Source organism: Ahaetulla prasina, chromosome 1 (assembly GCF_028640845.1).
Source record: "Ahaetulla prasina isolate Xishuangbanna chromosome 1, ASM2864084v1, whole genome shotgun sequence".
NCBI lineage: Eukaryota > Metazoa > Chordata > Lepidosauria > Squamata > Colubridae > Ahaetulla > Ahaetulla prasina.
This window is the reverse complement of record NC_080539.1, coordinates 312,317,485-312,339,613: the sequence shown is the minus strand read 5'-3', so window position 1 is coordinate 312,339,613 and position 22,129 is coordinate 312,317,485. Positions and strand designations below refer to the sequence as shown.

General features: G+C 36.6%; 1 protein-coding gene across 5 annotated transcripts in view; it reads left to right on the top strand.

The window, feature by feature from the left end:
• Positions 1 to 22,129, top strand: part of NOVA1 (NOVA alternative splicing regulator 1) — a 146,618-nt gene that overhangs the window by 83,037 nt on the left and 41,452 nt on the right. For all 5 annotated transcript variants that reach the window (XM_058162180.1, XM_058162179.1, XM_058162181.1 and 2 more), the window contains exon 3: positions 10,374 to 10,540. In XM_058162180.1, coding sequence (XP_058018163.1) covers positions 10,374 to 10,540 — 167 coding nt within the window. The remainder of the gene's footprint in view (positions 1 to 10,373; positions 10,541 to 22,129) is intronic.

Here is a 22,129-nt window from a genome sequence, read left to right as displayed (position 1 = left end):
ATCTTTTTAAACACTACTTTACTACCTCTGCTTTACTACTACTACTTTACTATACTATCTTTTTTGTCTGGCTTCAAGATTTGATATCTTTCATATTTCTCGTCCCCTTACTTTATAGAAGTCATGCTTGGAGTCAAATATGACCATGATATTTCAATACACGAAATATAATATGACCATTATATTTCAATACAGGCACAGTAACTATAGGGGAAAAGTATCTTTCTTTTTGTAGGGCAGCAAGCTGACTATCCCTTTCAAATTAAAATAGAAAGCAAGAGGACACCAGAAAATATAGCAACTGTTTTCTCTGCCCTTCATACATGTATAGCTTTGAAATTCAGAGGAGCATTGTATAAAGGAGCTTTTGCACCCTTCTATCAACTAGGGGGAGAAAGAAATATTTTACACTATAAAATTTTCAGTTTCTCAATTTCCAATCTCCTTTCTACCATGCTATTTATGTGGTAAAATAATATGACCTCTGAATGAAGCTCTAATTAAACTGTAAATTTACTGGATAACTTCTAATTTAGAATTCCTTTGAATACAGATACATATGTTCTTTGTCATATATGGAAATACGTCAAAATGTATAGTTACAAAATGTATAGGGTCACGGACAGCCCTCCTGAGCTCCGTTTTCGCTGGCAAGGGGTTGCAGAAGGCTGTCGCAGCCGAAAATGGAGCTCAGGAACCCATTTTTGCTGGCAGAGTGTTTGGGCCACCACAGGTGTCCCCAACACAAGTGACGTCAAGATGGCCACGCCCACCATGACCACACCCTCCACAGCCCCCTGAGGTCAAATACAACCCTGATGCGACCCTCAATGAAATTGAGTTTGACACCCCTGATATAAACTGATGATGCTGCAACCTCCCTCTTTCTTTGGTTTCCCAGTATTCTTTCTACCACCTGAATCTAAACAAAGCATTAGGCTTCAGTAATAGAATACCTCTGGAGTTTATAAAAGCCAAGGCCATTGTTGGATATATTTATTTATTTATTTATTTATTTATTTGTCAAGCATGTATAAGATAATAGATATAAGTATAAACTTGATTATGAATACAGGAAATGGAATTATACTTGCGGCTGATTCTTTGCACTCAAATTAGCTCTCTTATTTCAATTAATCCATTGTCAATTAATGCCACATTTTTCAATTAAAAGAATTGTTTAAAAAAGAGGATGATCAAAGAGTCTGGCAGGCACCTTTGGTATACCAGGAATATTGGTACTTCATGGATGTAAACTGTGGGCCCAAGTTATGGAGAGTCCACATTATACTGCATTATGCACATCGTGGACAGTGGAGAAATATCTTTAGGTTCACAATTCACCATATTGCATTATAATGTGAGTATATTTTACTTGTATCTTTTATTTTTGTTAATAAAAAAACCTAGAATTCAGAATTCTAATCTGAAACTTTGCAGTGCAGAAAAATTTGATCTGAATGTGAGTTTAATGAAATTTCTATTTGGGCTCTTTCATTTCTATTGTTTTGTTACTATTCATAGTGTTCATCAGTTTAAGTGCTATTTATGTTAGTTTCCAATATCGCCTATGTAAACTGATACCTGTTTTATATGAATGTTTTGTCTGCTGATCAAGAAAGAGCAATTGCATTAGCTACATTGATCAATCCACAATGCTTCTTATCATATAGTAGACAATTAATACTTCATGTAAAGACTCCCTAGTGCACTTGTTCAGAAATAGAGCACTTAATGCAGGAACCACAGGACTTCTACACAGAAAGAGAGCTTGCAGAGAGTAAAGATAAAAAGGGGTGGGGGGGGAGAGAGAGAGAGAGAAATAAGCCACAAGGAAATTGCACCCATACATCAAGTTAATTTATATATCAATAGTTGTGTTTTCTGCAGAATATCTTCTGGAATAATGCTGCATTTTTTTGAAATAGTTTAGATAACAATTACACGTGTGTGTGTATACACACACACATGCACACACACAAACATATATATCTCACAGTTTAGTAGAGATTATTGAAACCACATCTTTCAAGAAATAATTCTATTTAAAATTACATATTGTTCTACTTCAGTCAATACAGATTTTATAATTCAATCTCCCTGTTCCTATAGATATTATAGTAGAGAAAAGACTATATTTACCTATGTATCCATAATAACTAAAAGTGTATTTTCAGTTATTAAATTATATCTTGTTATATATATATATATATATTTAAAAATGAAAGTAATTTAATAGGACCTACCCAATTGTTCAGGAGGTTAAAAGTGGTGGCAGGAAACTCGTACCTTCAGTTCTGCTAGATTCTATACAATTAGCTCATCTAGTTGGTTTTAATTGATCGGGTTTTACTCTTAATTTTTAATATGGGCCAAATTGAATTAGTTTTTTAAATTGTATTTTACTCTGTATTTATTTTGTCTGATGTTTTAGCTGGCTGTAAACCGCCCTGAGTCCTTCGGGAGAAGGGCAGTATAAAAATTTGATTAATAAATAAATAATAAATAAATAAATTTCCTGTCTGGTTTACTAGGAGGGCTCACATCAGCCTTATTATATCTTAGCAAGTATAGAATCAACAAAATCCCCAAAGCTTCAACCAAAAACTGTCTACTATTTACCTCACCCATTCCTAAGAGGTCTGTAAGGGGCGTCCATAAGAGCACAAGTGTGCCTACCGTTCCTGTCCTATTGTTTCCTTTCATTATATCCAATTAATATAGTTATTACATACTTATGCTTATATATATGCTTATATATTGTATAGTTATTTCATGCTTATGCTTCTATATACTGTGTGACAAAATAAATAAAATAAAAATAAAAATTGAACTTCAGTTTAATAAAAGTGAAAGAGACTTCCCTTTTATTAAAATAAAATTAAATCATTATAAAATCATTCCCTCATACACAGAAAAATTGGAAATCTGATTTCCTCAATCAGAAGCTTATACATGCTTTCATAGTAAATATCATTGAGATTGATCGTTCTTGCATCCAGGTAAATATTTGTAGCCCCCTGCTAGGCTATGTTAGTTTTGTCTATCTTAATCCATGCTTATTCTAGCTTTTCAGTACTACTTGGTATTGAAACATGAAAATTCTAAGACTGGTATAATAGAATTTGGAAAATGTTTATGGATTCGGTAAAATGTATCTATTTCAAACATTAACACCTATGGGCATGTATAGTTAAACAAACATTATTTTTTAAATAGGAAAAATTCAGTGGAATCTTAAAATTCTAAAGGAGATTCAAAGGAGATTCAGTGTGATATAGTAGTTATGGTGCTGGCCTAGGAACAAGGAGACTGAGTTCTAGTTCTGCCTTAGATATGAAAATCAGCTGAGTGATTAAGGGACAGTCATTGTTTTTCAACTAAACCTACCTCACAGGGTTATTGTGGGAAAAATAGAAGGAGGAAAGGAATTAAGTATGTTCATCATCCTGAGTTACTTATATGGGATTAAAATCAAATAAATAAAGAAGCATCAAGAACGGCATTAAAAAAAAACCTCTTAAAAATAAACAGCATATTTTTTAGGATGAAATGCAATATTTTCTAGAAAGATATGAATAATGTATCATACCAAGTTCATAGGGCCCTGAGTAATGTCCCAGCCTACAAGGAAAGTTTCCTTTGTATTCTTAAGAAGCTCAAAGGGAATAAAAAGAAAATGAGAAAGTAAATATTGCACCAGGAAGTAATGGTTTTATAGAATCCTGTGGATTAGTTTATATATAATGTATATATAAAATGACATAGAATAGGTAATAAATAATAATTTTATAATATTGTAGATTCCAGACTGGAACTTAAAGTTTAGAGGTCTGTGTTTCAATATGAGCTGTGGTGGTGCAGTGGTTAGAATGCAATCTGCAGGCTACTTCTGCTGACTGCCAGCTGACTGCAATTTGGCAGATCAAATCTCACCAGGCTTGACTCAGCCTTCCATCTTCCGAGATGGGTAAAATGAGGATCCAGATTGTTGGGAGCAATATGCTGACTCTGTAAACCATTAAGAGAGGGCTATAAAAGCACTGTGAAGTGGTATATAAGTCTAAGTGCTATTGCTATTTGCAATTGTAGTTCAGATGCTCTTGATCAAGTTTTTGTCTCTCAGCCATTGTTTTTAGCCTAAAATTTTGTTGTTGTTGTTAGTTGCGAAGTCATGTCTGACCCATCGCGATCCCATGGACAACGTTCCTCCAGCTTTCCTGTCTCTACCATACTTTGGAATCCATTTAAGCTCACACCTACTGCTTCAGTGACTCCATCCAGCCACCTCATTGTCTGCCATCCCCTTCTTCTTTTGCCCTCAATCTTTCCCAGCATTAGGCTCTTTTATTTTATTTTTTATTGTTCACATTTATATACCGCCCTATCTCCCTAGGGACTCAGGGCGGTTCACTGGCACTTAAAAATACACATAAATACAAACTAAAATAGCAAGTAAAAAACTTATTCCATAGCCGAATTGTTAAAACCATATAAATAATAAAACCCATTTAAAACCATAAAATTTAAAATCTAATCCAGTCCCGCGCAGATAAATAAGTGTGTTTTAAGCTCGCGACGGAAGGTTCGGAGGTCCGGAAGTTGACGAAGTCCTGGAGGGAGTTCGTTCCAGAGGGTGGGAGCCCCCACAGAGAAGGCCCTTCCTGGTGTTGCCAGACGGCACTGCCTAGCTGACGGCACCCTGAGGAGTCCCTCTCTGTGAGAGCGCATGGGTCGGTGAGAGGTATTCGGTAGCGGTAGGCGGTCCCGTAAATAACCCGGCCCTATGCCATGGAGCGCTTTAAAGATTGTCACCAAAGCCTTGAAGCGCACCCGGAAGGCCACAGGTAGCCAGTGCAGTCTGCGCAGGATAGGTGTCACGTGGGAGCCACGAGGGGCTCCCTCTATCACCCGCGCAGCCACGTTCTGGACTAACTGAAGCCTCTGGATGCCCCTCAAGGGGAGCCCCATGTAGAGAGCATTGCAGTAATCCAGATGAGACGTCACGAGGGCGTGAGTGACCGTGCATAAGGCATCCCGGTCTAGAAAGGGGCGCAACTGGCGCACCAGGCGAACCTGGTGGAAAGCTCTCCTGGAGACGGCCGCCAAATGATCTTCAAAAGACAGCCGTTCATCCAGGAGGACGCCCAGGTTGCGCACCCTCTCCATCGGGGCCAATGACTCGCCCCCAACAGTCAGCCGTGGACTCAGCTGACTGTACCGGGATGCCAGCATCCACAGCCACTCTGTCTTGGAGGGATTGAGCTTGAGCCTGTTTCTCCCCATCCAGACCCGTACGGCTTCCAAACACCGGGACAGCACTTCGATAGCTTCATTGGGGTGGCCCGGTGTGGAAAAGTACAGCTGGGTGTCATCAGCGTACAGCTGGTACCTCACACCGAAGCCACTGATGATCTCACCCAGCGGCTTCATATAGATGTTGAACAGAAGGGGTGAGAGAATCGACCCCTGCGGCACCCCACAAGTGAGGCGCCTCGGGGTCGACCTCTGCCCCCCTGTCAACACCGTCTGCGACCGGTCGGAGAGATAGGAGGAGAACCACCGATAAACGGTGCCTCCCACTCCCAATCCCTCCAACCGGCGCAGCAGGATACCATGGTCGATGGTATCAAAAGCCGCTGAGAGGTCTAATAGGACCAGGGTAGAGGAACAACCCCTATGCCTGGCCCTCCAGAGATCATCCACCAACGCGACCACAGCCGTCTCAGTGCTGTAGCCGGGCCGGAAACCGGACTGGAACGGGTCTAGATAGACAGTTTCATCCAGGTGCAGGGGAAACTGATATGCCACCATACTCTCTACAACCTTCGCGAGCGGGTTGGAGACCGGACGATAATTACCTAAAACAGCCGGGTCCAGGGAAGGCTTCTTGAGGAGGGGCCTCACCACCGCCTCTTTCAAGGCAGCCGGAAAGACTCCCTCCAACAAGGAGGCACTCGTAATCGCCTGGAGCCAGCCTCGTGTCACCTCCTGAGTGGCCAGCACCAGCCAGGAGGGGCACGGGTCCAGTAAACACGTGGTGGCATTCAACCTACCCAACAACCTGTCCATGTCCTCGGGAGCCACAGGGTCAAACTCATCCCAAACAATATCACCAAGACCGCCCTCAGACGCCCCATCTGAATCGCCACAATTTTGGTCCAAACCGTCCCGGAGCTGAACGATTTTATCGTATAGATAACCGTTAAACTCCTCAGCACGTCCCTGCAACGGGTCATCCCGCTCCCCCTGGTGAAGTCCTTTTCCAGTGAGTCCTTCCTTCTCATTAGGTGGCCAAAGTATTTGAGTTTCATTTTCAGGATCTGGTCATCTAAAGAGCAATCGGTTGATCTCCTCTGGGACTGACCAGTTTGTTCACCTTGCAGTCCAAGAGCTCAGCCTTTCTTATGGTCCAACTTTCACAGCCATACATTGCAACTGGGAAAACCATAGCCTTGACTATATGCACTTTTGTTGGCAGGATGATGTCTCTGCTTTTTAGAAAGCTATCTAACTTGGCCATAGCTTTCCTCCCCAGGAACAAGCGTCTTTTAATTTCTTGGCTGCAGTCCCCATCTGCAGTGATCTTGGAGCCCAGGAAAATAAAATCTGTCACTACCTCCATTTTTTCCCCATCTATTTGTCAGGAACTGAGGGCCGGATGCCATGATCTTAGTTTTCTTAATGTTGAGCTTCAAGCCAACTTTTGCACTCTCCTTCTTCACCCGCATCAAGAGGCTCTTTAGTTTCTCTTCACTTTCTGCCATTAGAGTGGTATCATCTGCATATCTGAGGTTGTTGATATTTCTCCCAGCAATCTTAATTCCAATTTTTGATTCATCCAGCCCTGCCTTTCTCATGATGTGCTCTGCATATAAGTTAAATAGGCAGGACAACAGTATACAGCCTTGCCGGACTTCTTTCCCAGTTTTGAACCAATCAGTGGTTCCATGTTCTCACTGTTGCTTCTTGACCTGCATATAGGTTTCTCAAGAGACAAATAAGATGGTCTGGTACTCCCATCTCTTTAAGAACTTGCCACAATTTGTTGTGATCCATACAATCGAAGGCTTTAGCATAGTCAATGAAGCAGAAGTAGATGTTTTTCTGGAACTCCCTAGCTTTCTCCCATGATCCAGCATATGTTGGCAATTTGATCTCTAGTTCCTCTGCCTCTTTGAAATCCTGCCTGTACTTCTGGTAGTTCTCGATCCACATACTTCTGGAGCCTAGCTTGTAGGATTTTGAGCATAACTTTACTAGCATGTGATATGAGTGCAATGTTGCGATAGTTTGAACATTCTTTGGCATTGCCTTTATTTGGAATTGGAATGTAAACTGACCTTTTCCAAACCTGTGGCCACTGTTGATTTTTCCAAATTCGCTGGCAAATTGAGTGTAGCACTTTTACTGCATCATCTTTTAAGATTTTGAATAGCTCAGCTGGAATACTGTCTCCTCCACTAGCTTTGTTGTTGCTCAGATTTCCTAAGGCCATCTGACTTCACATTCTAGGATGTCTGGCTCAAGGTCAGTGATCACCACATCTTGGTTATCAGGGACATTAAATTCATTCTTGTATAGTTCTTCTGTGTAATTTTGTCACCTCTTCTTAATCTCTTCTGCTTCTGTTAGGTCCCTGCCATTTTGGTCCTTTATCATGCCCATCTTTGCATGAAATGTTCCCTTCATATCTCTAATTTTCTTGAAGAGATCTCTGGTCCTCACTATTCTATTGCTTTCTTCTATTTCTTTGCACTGTTCATTTAAGAAGGCATTCTTATCTCTTCTAGCTATTCTCTGGAATTCTGCATTCAATTGGGTGTATCTCTTGCTGTTCGCATCCCTTCTTTCCTCAGCTATTTGCAAAGCTGCTTCAGACAACCATTTTGTTGCATTTCTTTTTCTTTGGGATGCTTTTAATTGCTACCTCTTGTACAATGTTGCGAACTTCCGTCCATAGTTTTTCAGGCACTATCAGATCTAATTCCTTAAATCTATTTGCCACTTCTACTGTATATTCATCAGGGATATGATTTAGTTCATACCTGAATGGCCTAGTACTTTTCCCTACTTTATTAAATTTAAGCCTAAATTTTGTAACAAGAAGGTCATGATCTGAGCCATAGTCAGCTCCTGGTCTTGTTTTTACTGACTGTATAGAGCTTTTCCATATTTGGCTTCAAAGCACATAGTCAATCTGATTTTTTTGTTGACCATCTGGTTATGTCCATGTGTAGAGTCATCTCTTGGGTTGTTGGAAAAGAGTGTTTGCTATGACCATCGTATTCTCTTGACAAAATTCTACCAACCTATGCCCTGCTTCATTTTGTACTCCAAGGCTAAATTTGCCTGTTTATTCTGGTTATCTTTTGGTTTCCTTTAGCATTCTAATCCCCCATGATGATAAGGACATCATTTTTTGGTGTTAATTCTATAAGGTGCTGTAGGGCTTCATAGAACCGGTCAATTTCATCCTCTTCAGCACCAGTGGTCAGTGCATAGACTTGGATTACTGTGATATTGAATGGTTTGCCTTAGATTAAAACTGAGATCATTCTGTCATTTTGGGGATTGTATCCCAGTATTGCTTTTCCTACTCTTTTATTGACTATGAAGGCTACTCCATTTCTTCTGAGGGTTTCTTGCCCACAGTAGTATACTTGATGGTCATCTGAATTAAATTCACCCAGTCCTGTCCATTTTAGTTTGCTGCTTCCTAAGATGTCAATGTTCAGTTTTGTCATCTCTTGTCTGACCATGTCCATCTTGTCTTGATTCACGGATCTTACATTCCAAGTTCCTATGGAGAAAATATCTTTGCAGCATCGGACTTTCCTTTCACCACCAGATACATCCACAGTTGAGTATCCTTTTGGCTTTGGCCCAGTTGCTAATTCTTTCTGGCGCTACTAATACTAGCCCTCCGTTCTTCCCCAGTAGCATATTGGACACCTTCCGACCTGAGGGGATCATCTTCCGGCATCATCTCCTTTTTCTTTTTGGTACTGTCCATGGGGTTTTCATGGCAAAGATACTGGAATGGGTTGCCATTTCCTTCTCCAGTGGATTACATTTTGTCAGAGCTCTCTGCTATGACCTGTCCATCTTGGGTGGTCCTGCACAGCATAGCTCATAGCTTCATTGAGCTATGCAAGCCCCTTCACCACAACAAGGCAGTAATCCATGAAGGGGTAGCCTAAAATACTCCTTTATATTCCTTAGAGTCAGGGCTTATAACAAATAAGTAAGCATATTGCAAGAAAGGTTCTGAGACTGATTCATTTCATGGAGGCATATCACACTACATAGAAGAACAAGCTTTCTGCTACTGCTGAACAAAGTGAACTAGTCAATGTAATCTTAAGCAGTTATAGGTAACTTTATTTTATTTACATTTGTTTATTTGTTTATTTATTTATTTATTGTTTCTTTGTTTGTATTTCTTAACAACCCATCTCCCTCAAAGGGGCTGTGAGTGGTGCACAAGTTAATCAATAAAATTAACATTAACTTCCGAATTAATTTAAGATAAAAAAGCTTTAAAATCATAAAAATAACATAAAATTCCAAAAATTCCAAAATGGGTCATTGGCAGTTGTTAATACATGCAGGAAAGTATTCCTATGGGGCAGTCAGCCCCACATTTGTATGGGTCTCTCTGTTCATCAGGCTGCATAGCCAGATTTTGACCCCTTTGGGCAAGGCCAAGAGATTGGGGGCTTTCTTCCCTTCTGAAGGCAGAGTGCTCCACAATACAGGGTCAGCAGCAGAAAAGGCCATCTTCTTAGATGCCGCCAGTCAAAATTCTTTGGCTGGAGGGATCTGCAGCATATCTACCCTGCCTGAATGATGGACTGATTTGGGATGGGCTGATGTGGTGGCGCAAAGCCAGTTCTGCAGATAGCCTCACCATATAGGTATTAAATTGGACCTGGAAGCGAAGTGGTACCCAGTGCATTTCACAGAGCAAAGGTGTTACATGTGCCCCTTTTTGGGCATCTAGTATGGCTCACATTGCAATAGTCCAGTTGAGAGATGACCAGGGCATGAGTGACCAAATGGAAAGTCTCCCTGTCTAGGAAGACGTGTAACTGGCACATAACACAGAGTTAGGCAATGTTTATCTAAATATATCCACATTAATACACTCATTCCCCCAAAATGTTCAAAAAGGAAAAAAAATGCCCATTCTCCGTCTTTGTGCATTAAGCTCTCATATTCTAGTCATTGTGCATCACAGTATGATCTTTTCATGAGTTGGTTATTCTATTCAGATTAGTTAAACTGATAGGCTATAGTTTGATTAGTTCCTGCTCATACCTAATGTTTTAAAAGAAAGACAACAAAATGTGTTTTATTTGTTTCTGAAGGTACGACAGAGCGGGTGTGTTTGATCCAGGGAACAGTGGAAGCACTAAATGCTGTGCATGGCTTCATTGCTGAAAAGATACGAGAAATGCCTCAAAATGTGGCCAAGACAGAACCAGTTAGTATTCTGCAGCCTCAGACAACAGTCAATCCGGACCGCATCAAACAAGTGAGTTGTTTTGGGTTTGTTTTTTGTTTTTTTTGAGAGAGAGAGAGAGAATAATAAGCTGGTATTGGCTCAAATATATTGCAAAAAAGCCTAAGCAATTTACAAGTAAAGCAACCATAGTGAATATATTTTGCATAAGTATGAGAAACTTTTCAGCATTTCTGATTTTGAAACTTATTTCATACTTTCCATTCTGACATTCATCTCCTGACTTTGACATCAACTGGAAATCTACAGAACTACTACTATGTAAGAAGAATAAGTGTGTTTATATTTATGCTTAGAGAGAGAGAGAGAGAGAGAGAGAGCACAGGTCAGTAATGTTAGAATTTGTGCTGCAATTAATTTCATTAAATTTGGAAAGACAGAGTTGAATTTCCACCATTTAGCCTAGGAAAAAGATAGCAGCTGTATTTTTTTCCCCTGCCCAAATGGAGTGAGATTACAGAAAAACTTGTCTGTTAGATGATTATCACCAAAATTCACAGAAACCATTGCAAAGGTTTTCAATTTATTTTTCTAAGTGCATATCACTTTTTTTATTTCAGGGATGTGAAGAAATTTGCTGTGATAATGGCTGTAAGGAGTAAAGTATAAATAAGGCAGGCTGAGTTTTGTGCTCCATGAAAGGAGTTGGCAAGAAATAACTATACCCCTTCTTGAATACGGAGGACTTGATTATTAGGTGTTGAGGCAAAACTGGACTTTTCTGGAAAAATTTCTTAAATTTCTTATAACCTTGTTCATTAGCTAACCCAGCTCTTAAAACTTTGCCAGGCATCTCAGGACAAGCACAGATTTGGTGGAGCAAATTAGAAAAGCATTTGTCTCCCAAGATCTGGCTACTGCCTTAAGTTACTGTTAGTGAGATAACTAATGATGGCAGGATCACAAGGTGGAAGACAGATTTGTCACTTAATCCAGTAGATACTTTACCACCATTCCCCACTGTGAAGTGTTGTATTAGTGACAACAATCTCCATGACTTCTGCAGCAGTACCACCAGTTGTAGCTTAGAAATTTTTTTGTGGAGACTTGGATTCAGAATAGTTTAGTTTCATCAGCTTCATCCCAAGTACATATAGATTTGTTCCAATTTACCACTTTATTTTGGAATCTATACTTCAGCCAAGCCTTATATATATGTTTGTGTATATATGTGATCTGGTCTAGAAAGCCATGCACAAAAATACAAACATATGCACATACAAATAGCTACTAAATGTAGGTTAGTATGGGCTTACCTGTCCCAACTATATTCTAGTATTGCAATCAAATTAAAGTAAGTTTCATAAAAACTAAGTTTATGTATATAAGAACATATACTTATTATACTTATTTTAATAAATATAAATTCTCCTTGAAATTCATTAATTCTCAACTGAGAATTGTTGGGAGGGCAAGAGACATATACATACTTTCCCCTCCAAGGGATTTATTTATTATTTCCAGAGTAGTTTTCTATAACCCTTTCCAAACTACATTCCCACATACACAGGTCTTATTTTCATATTTTTAAAAGTTTAAAATTTAAGGGTTAAAAGACCCTTAAAAGACATCTCTGGAATATTTAAGGAGCAATTATGTTACTTAACCCCAACTTTCAGATACCACAAACATGAAAATAAATTGAAACCCCCAACCAAGTTCCCACCCCCTGATTTAGGAGCAATTAAAGAGGAGGCACAACACTCTTATATAGAACCAGTGATTAACCTGTGGTTTATATTGGTTACATTAACACAATATCACCAGTAATATCTCTTACAGCTCAAAAGAACACTTGCAGCAGTCTAAGTAACAAATGGAATTACTTGAAATATTAACTTTTCAGATTAATTAAGGTCACTCAAATTTGAATTTATCTTCTCAACTGAACATTATAAAAAAGATTTAATTCTAAGCTTAAAGATAAATATTTTTGAAGCACTTCTGGTATTTTTCAAATTTGGATTAGATGTAATCATTTTAAATACATATGCTACCTTTTCTGTTTTGCTATTTGTTATAATTACATACTAGATGTAAAGGTGGAAAATACTTTTTATTCTTTCAACATTTTCCAGGTGTAGCTATTTTTAAATCACTTCATAAGTTGGCTAGCTGTAAAACTGTTTTAATGTTTTGTTTAAGCATAATTAAGGCTAAAGGATCATTCTACTTAAAAATCTTGTATACTTTAACAATTTTCATGAGTACTATTCCTTTCTAATTTAAAAAAAAAATGAAATAATTTGAATCCTATTCAGTAATATCTTTAAAATTTGCATTATTGCAATACAATTTGAGCCTTTCATTGACTACATATATATAGTCTACTATTTTCTTATGTCCATTAATAATCCATTACATTTAAAATTTATGAACTCAGTTTCCAAAACTTATTATATTTGGCTGAACTCATGTCATAGAATATATTACCCATAATATATCATATCATTTTCTACTATTGGAGATAATGAAGATGCATAAAGAAAAAAAAACCCTCTCTCAGTTTATCCCTAGTTCTATACTGTTGTAAAGATGTTGTTGGAGATTATTGCAGGAGCGAGTTGTGTCAAACTATATTTTTTCTCTTCATGCTTCCTGGCAATTTCAGCCATTTTTATATATTTAACTTTTACTTGTCAGGAAACAGAACTGAATGATGACATGATTTTAAAAATAGGCGTCCTACATGTTCTACAAAATTATATCTATTGCAATTTAAGTGGATTTTAGATTAGAAAGAGTTGAGTACTTGGGAGAAAATATATATACATGGTGTTGAGAAAGCTGAATAGACAGTGTTTTTTCATAATAACTGGTAGTAGAATGATATCATCTTGTGATAATGATAATTCTAGTTATGGGAAAACATGCAGCTATCATAAATACATAAATGTTAATGTATCTGACAGTTAAGATATACATAGGACTTGTTATTACAAGACATAATAATGAGTGTGTTTAGATTTTTTTTAAAAGTTTGATAAATTCATAGAAGATAGATGTTAAATGGCTTCCAAACATAAAAGCTATATGCTGTATCTATCCTCACAGAGAGTAGCCCTCTTAATACTATTTACTAGAAAATATCAGCATAGGAAGGGAGACTCCATATGTTATTTGTTGGCCTCTAAAGAAATATTATTATTGCCAAAATGTAAACCATTACCCAAGAGATGAGCTCAATGTGGCAGACATTTATATTAATTATTTATAACAGGAGTGTCAAACTCAAGGCCCGGGGGCCGGATCTGGCCCGTGAGGTGTTTAGATCTGACCTGCAGGGCCACCCTAGAAGCAGCAAAGGACCGGCCCACGGTGCTCCTGCCAATGAAAAAGAAGCTCAGGAGGGCTATGTGCGGCCCTCCCAGGTTCCATTTTCAGCTGCGATGGTCTCCTGCCATCCTCTGCCAGTGAAAATGGAACTCCATTTCACTGGCAGAGGGTGGCAGGAGGCCATCGCAGCTGAAAATGGAGCTCTGTAACCAGTTTTCTCTGGCAGAGTGCTTGGGCCACTACAGACACCCCCCGATATGAGTGATAGCAAGTTAGCCACGCTCACTTTGGCCACGCCCACCCTGCCCCAAGGTCAAACACAACCCTGATACAGCCCTCAATGAAATCAAGTTTGACATAAAGTCTATAAAGCCATAATCTTAAACATTTCAGGCTAGTACATATTTGCAGTTTTCTTTTTATTAAGAACAGAGAGAAAATATGTCTTTGTTAAATCATAATTACTTGATAAAAAATAAGAGGGTACCTTATATTATTGTACCTTGTATTATTGTATACTACCTTATATTATTGGATTACAAATGCTCTTAAATAAGAAAAATTGGCATTACTTAATTAAGAAGTTAACCTTTTGCTTCATATTCCATACATATAGTGAAAGGTAAATTAGAGTGTCATCATACTTTACACTTTTAAATAATGATTGAAGTCTATTTCATTCAGATAACTGGTGAATTATTTCTGTTTACCTTTCTTCCTAAAGAACACTTGATAATAAGAAGGAAGTCACCTATAGATTGGTTACAGTTTATTTCAGATAAAAAATATACCTCTGTCATAATAACTATTGTGAATTTTCTAGTAATTAAAATATTTTATAACAATTTAATAAAGCTTTTTTCTTAAAGGTTCAAATGGCTTTAATATGTGGAAGTCTCACAAAAATGTTTATTAAGCACAGAGTTCATAATTCAAAAACAATTTATATGATCCTTCTATTGTTACAGAGGGAAAGCTTTTTATAAATATATAAATATAGAGAGACTTTTTTTCTTTCAATATCTGTCAAAAAATAAACATGGAGAATAAAAACATAGCTTTGATAAAAGGTAACTGAAATGGATTGAATGAATATGCCACTGCCAAAACAGATACCCTTAAAAGTGAATTAATTTTATAGTCACTTTTCAATCCCATTGCTAAAAGGTCCAGCAATGCAAGAATTTCCCTAATGCAAAATGCTAGTTTTTAAAACGATTATTTTCTTCTATACAAAGTAATTTGTTAAATCATTTCTAGCTTTCTTTAGGCTAATGTAAAAAGCAATAAGCATTTATTATTAAACATGATTTTTGTGTGTGAATGTATATGCATACTATTATATTCAATTCTACATAGAAATTATAGCTTTTTATTTAGGATAATTTGCATAAAGCACTACTAATAAACGCAACAAAGAAGTCTCTTTATTATCCAATATCTTTTTTGTCATTTTTGTCAGCATAACTTGCAAACTGAAAAAGCACCATTTGTTAGAGCAAAAGTCTGACAGAATTTTTATGCCTTTTCTTGGATGGGCAGATTCAGGGTATAAGCAGCCTCCTGATAGAGCTGTTGATTGGTCTACCTCAATTGCCTATTAGCTCCACTGCTCCCTTGCCACTTGTTTGCCCTTGACTTAATTCTCTTGCTATTTTCCTTCTATTCTAATTTTCTCTAAAGCCAGTGATGCATTATTTTTTCTATGACCACCTGGCTTTGCTATCTATATATATGTGGTCAAAATTTAATGATTTATTTAAAAACTGACACACATACCCTTCTCCAAATTTTCTTTATATGCAATATAGTGTGATTTTGTTGTTTACTTTTAATTTAGTTTTTTTGTTTTTTTGTTTTTGCTTTTGCTTTAACATGATTTTTAACAAGACAACTGATTTAGTCCTAAATTGGGAAGCATCAAGCAAGTTAATAAATGGCAAGAAAATGCTTCAACACTCATTTTTCAACAATCTTACTTGTTTTGAAATTATTGAAGTAGAAATTTTTTCATTTTCTTCCCTAAGCAGTCACAGTACTTTTTTTTTTTTTACATTTTCTATTTACAAGATGCCTGAATTACAGTGCTGTCCTAAGCAGGGGAACCATTAGATTTCAGGGATCTCTGAAAGGTGTTTTTTGAATATTCTAGTTCTTTTACTCTGGCTCTCCCTACTCTCAACCTGTAAATTAGAATTCAAGGCAACACATACTTACTAACTGACAATATAAATCCTAAAACAAGTGTTCAGTACACCAAAATTCAGTGATTGAAGACTTAACTGGACAATGACTCGTCGGAAGAAATATACTTTTTAGAGAACAGGTTTTCTAGAGCCCATACTGTTCTAGGTTTTCTTCCAATATTTCTACCCAGATACCTATCTTTGCATATAACTCTTTTGTTTTTATCCTGTGAAAAATCTATAACCTAAAAGTAATAATAATAATAATAACAACAGAGTTGGAAGGGACCTTGGAGGCCTTCTAGTCCAATCCCCTGCCCAGGCAGGAAACCCTACATCATCTCAGACAGATGGTTATCCAACATTTTCTTAAAAATTTCCAGTGTTGGAGCATTCACAACTTCTGCAGGCAAGTTGTTCCACTGATTAATTGTTCTAACTGTCAGGAAATTTCTCCTTAGTTCTAAGTTGCTTCTTTCTTGATCAGTTTCCACCCATTGCTTCTTGTTCTACCCTCAGGTGCTTTGGAGAATAGCCCAACTCCCACTTCTCTGTGGCAGCCCCTGATATATTGGAACACTGCTATCATGTCTCCCCTAGTCCTTCTTTTCATTAAACTAGACATACCCAGTTCCTGCAATCGTTCTTCATATGTTTTAGCCTCCAGTCCCCTAATCATCTTTGTTGCTCTTCTCTGCACTCTTTCTAGAGTCTCAGCATCTTTTTTAAATCGTGGTGACCAAAACTGAATGCAGTATTCCAAGTGTGGCCTTACCAAGGCATTATAAAATGGCACTAACACTTCACGTGATCTTGATTCTATCCCTCTGTTTATGCAGCCCAGAACTGTGTTGGCTTTTTTAGCAGCAGCTGCACACTGCTAGCTCATATCTAAATGGTTGTCCACTAGGACTCCAAGATCCCTCTCACAGGTACTACTATTGAGCAAGGTACCACATATAGGATACCTGTGCATTTTGGGTGTTTTTGCCTAAATGTAGAACCTTACTTTTTTCACTGTTGAATTTCATTTTGTTAGATAGCGCCCAATGTTCAAGTCTGTCAAGATCTTTCTGTAATTTGAGCCTATCTTCTGGAGTGTTGGCTATTCCTGCCAGCTTGGTGTCATCTGCAAATTTGATGAGTTTCCCATCTATCCCCCCGTCCAAGTCATTGATGAAGATGTTGAAGAGTACTGGGCCTAAAACAGAGCCTTGGGGTACTCCACTGCATACTTCCCTCCATGTGGATGTAGTTCCGTTGAGGACTACACGTTGAGTGCGGTTGGTCAGTCAGTTACGAATCCATCTGGTGGTGGTGCTGTCTAACCCACATTTTTCTACTTTATCTAATAGTAGGTTATGATCTACTTTATCAAATGCTTTACTGAAGTCCAAGTAAATTATATCGACAGCATTCCTCTGGTCTACTAATTTTGTCACTTTGTCAAAGAATGCAATAAGATTAGTCTGGCATGATCTGTTTTTGACAAACCCATGTTGGCTTTTGGTCATTACTTTGTTTGCTTCTAGGTGTTCGGTGATTCGTTGCTTGATTATCTTTTCCAGAATCTTCCCCGGTATTGAGGTCAGGCTGATAGGTCTGTAGTTTCCTGGATCTGTTTTTTTCCCTTTTTTGAAGATGGGAACTACATCAGCTCTTTTCCAGTCCTCTGGCAGCTCCCCTGTGCTCCAGGATCTTTGAAAGATATAGTTCAGTGGTTCTGAGATTTCGTTTGCCAGTTCCTTCAGAACCCTGGGGTGTAATCCATCCGGTCCTGGTGATTTGAACTCGTCTAGTGTAGACAAGTGTTCACTTACCATTTTCTTCCCTATTTTAACTTGTGTTTCTAATCTGTTTTTTGTGGTGCTGTTTTTGATAGGTTGGATTGTTTTTTCCTTTTGTGTAAAGACAGATGCAAAAAATGAGTTAAGTAAATCTGCTTTCTCCCTGTTGCTTGTCATCTTCTTGCCACTTTCTCCCAGTACTTTTGCCTGGTGAGTGCTTTCCCCCATCCTGAGAACAGCTGTCTTTCATGAGTTTAGTTAAATTTATGTTTTTCATTTTCTTTTAGTTTTCTTGCTTGTTCCTTATTCTTGCTTGTTTTGTTTATTATTTAATACTATAATGTCATACTTACTCTGTTGTCCCTTTTTTGTATATAAGCATAGCTACTCTTGACTCACTGCCAACATTTTTCCATATTTCCATTTGGGGTATGTTTTATTAACATACATTTGATAAATCGTTCTGTTTCAGCCCAGAAGTCTAAACCAGTCCTTATGGGATATCCATTATCTAGATTCAAGGTTCTGTTAAGTAATACTGCTATTGATTAATATCTTAGTTTCTTAACCAACATTTGACTAACACTAGATTATTTTTAGATAGAATGAATCTATGTATTTCAAAAGGAAGAAATAACCTAACACTAGGAGAAATTTGCTTGGTCAGGCATAATTCAGAAGGAACTTATGAAAAATAAAAATATAAAATGAATAGATTAAAATTATTTGTAAGGAAGACTAGCATCAATAAGGGATTTCCATATAAACAATATGCATCCTGTTATTTTTGTTTTTCTAAGGGAGAATATCTTTAAAATGTCCCCTTACCAAATATTTATAAGAAGTTGTGAGGACTGAAGCTGACAAGATTCTGCAAAGTGGCTGATGAAAGAAGTCTAAGTTATAATATTCAGCATTCAGTATCTACCGTAATTGACCATCTGAATAAATATAAAATAAAGGTTTGCATATTAACAGCTTTTGGGTGTTGGGGGAAGATGAAGAGGATAGGTTCAAGTATCTAAATAGATGGCATGGAGCCATGATAACAGATTACTTTAAAAAAAAAACTTTCCATAAACTCTTCAGAAGTATCCAGAAGGCGCTGCCTGTATGCATGGACATATGTGTATGTATAGGTTTGGTAAATTTATTTTAAGATAGGAAAGAACCGATTAAGAAATTAGCAGAATGCAGAATATGGGATTCTTTCAAAGAGATTTAAAACAAGATAAATTATGATGCACAATATAGGAAGCATGCAAGCAGACGTCATCCTTATTCCCACAATAAATCATTGTATGCTTGTTAAAACATTTAATTTAAAAAAATTCTAGTATTTTGCTAAAGATCAGTTCTACTTTAATTCTATTTAGTCTAGTAATTTAATGGGCAGGATTGCAGTTCATTTATCAAGCTTTTGTGTTAAAGATGATCAAAACTTATAAATCAATAATTCCCCACCATGGTCCCCTATGTACTGGACTACAATTTATATAATCCCCCACTACTAGCTTTCTTATATGAAGTTGTTAAGAGTTATATTCTAATATTTAAGAACTCAAGCTTTGTTTTACTAACCAAACACTATAATATAGTGGCAAGGTTAAATTAAGTTTTAAGATTATTATTTTTTGCCTGTCATTCTCTTGGTTCTAAAAACAAATTATAGACATAAAAGCAATTCCAACTTAAATTTGCAAATCCCAACACAAATTATACAATGAATTTTTATACTTTCTACTGTAGGCTAACTAACATGAGTATAGAAAATAAACCTAGCTGCCTTTATTTTTTCTTCTGCAGTTTCCTTCTTCAGAAAAAAAAGAGAAATTTGAGCAAAGTTCTCTTAATAGTAATTAAACAACATATACATGCATACACACATGCACAGAGATGAAGAGAGAGAGAGCTGAATTCCTCTTTAGGAATTACTTTATTTGCTTTATTTCTAGTTAGCTATTTACTTCGTTAAAAGAGGAAGATTTCATCTGATGTAATTTTTGTTCAATTTTTTTCCCCTAAGCAATTACTTACCACTTAATTTGTCAAGTATCAGAATTAAATTCCTTCTTCCAATTGTGTTCATAGTTATTCTTTAAAAACTGAAGCAAAAATTGTCAGTTCTAAATATGTCATTCAACAGAGGTTCTGAGAATAAAACTTTTAGATGATAACTATTGCCATAAAACTATGTCTCATCAAAACTGCCAAGGGTGAACCCTTCTGAAGTATCTATAGCGAGAATGACAAAGCCTAAATTGAGCTGCAATATCATTTGAAAACATCCCATAATCTACTTTATCTTTCTAGTAATCCAGTTCTTCAGACTTCCCTCTCCTTTTTATGGAAGTAAACAGGCAGACAGACATTTTTTTTATATGTGTGTATATATCCACATGCGCACGCACGCACGCACGCATGCACACACACACACACACACACACACACACACACACACACGGTGTTCCAATCCCTCCTCTACAGCTTAATTTCAGGAAAGAATCCAGAAAAGTCTTGGTTGTGATTCAATTTGAAAGTAATGAAAAAAACCTTCATATATTCTTTTCATCTTACTGCAGCTAGTTTTATTATATATTATTCAGGATCCTATACATTTTAATTTTTTTATTGTCAATGAATTAGTACTCAAATAGTTAGCATTTATAGAGTTATCTCATGGAATAACTATGGAACTAAAATGTGTGTCTAAACCCTTAATCAAAAAAGCAAACTTGCCATCATCTTGTCCACCCAAATGGCTGTTTGATGCCTAATATTGCATTTTTCATATTCTTCATTGATCATTATGGTGTCACCTACAATTATGATTTAATTCAAAGAAAGCAAAATTGTTTCTTAGAGAAAAAACTAAGTCTTCTTCTTGCTCTGTCTTAACTAGTGTTACTTTGGTTGAATATTCTTATAAGTAACACAACCTATTCACAAGGAAAAAAGGTGGAATTCCTTTCTTTACCCTAACAGTTTTCTTACCTTTTAGAAAAGACCCTTTTTTAGGTAGTGGCAATAACCCATAAATATGGTTTATTAATGGACCACTCTTGAAGAACAGTACTTTCAGGTAAGCTATTTTTATATCTTAATATTTTTATAATATGTGATTATCAGTGGAATATTTTATGCAGTGGACATATGATCTTAATTCATTTGATCTGAATTCTGCTGCTCTTTATTGGGCCATCTCTATAGCCACTGCTTCAAGAATGGCATAGGGTTTGATCTAGGGTTACAGCTGAAAAGTGCATATAGCAGGGCCTTTGACCAGAACTATCTTTTAATAATATAAGCAATATTCTAATCATTGCTGTTTTTGTAGAATTAAGGTAATTAAGCTAAATGTCAACAGCTTATTTGTTCTACTATAATAATTAGGGTTTTATTTTTAAATAGAATTGATGTTTCAATAATTAATTAGGTAACATATATTTATAATCAATTAAAAGTATTCCAAATTAATCATTTAATGAAATATAAGATTACATGAAATAGCAGGTGACCGACTACCTGTATTTAAGATTTTTCTTCCTCTTCTCTTATATAAAGGAAGAATACCTTATCTAAATTATTTAATTTGATACATGATTGTAACATCTAAAATACAATGTTATTTCAGAAATATTGTAGCTATACATTTTACATTAATAAATATGTAAAACTGAGCGAAAATTCTTTAGTCACATTGTTATCCTAATGTTAAGGTAATTTCATCCGAGAATAATGATATTTGTATTCTAATTCCATTGTAACTCATGATAATGTTTTTATTTGTTATTTGTTCTTATAACCAAGGATAATCCATATGTTATATGGTGAAAAATGGATGGGGTGTTTTGCAACTTTTCTAATTACAGTTTTGTGGATATTTAGACAGTCTTCCTTATTATTTAATGAAAGATATATTAGCAGCTTGGTGTGAAGCATTATTATCATATTTATCTTACAGGATTCCAAATGTTTAGTATTCATTTTTGCTGTTTCCTCTTTCAGCAACAGGAGATAAACCAACATTTATTTATTTATGACATGCTGCTTTTTAGTAAGCAACATCTATATTTTGAGATTTGAGATTTTATTTTTTAATACAATTGTATCCATCAATTAAATCATTTTGTACTCAGTTATTGTGCTATATTTAAGGCAATAGTTTGCCAGAGAACAGAGCAGATTAATAGTAGGCAAGGTATTATATATTAGAATTGTGTAGAATATTCAAAAGACATTATTTGGAAACCATATTTTTATGATTGAAGAATCTTCCTTGAGATCATTAAAGCAGCCATGTCCCTTTACAGGGTTCATGCAATTGCTTAGAAAGCTGTTTTTGGCTATTT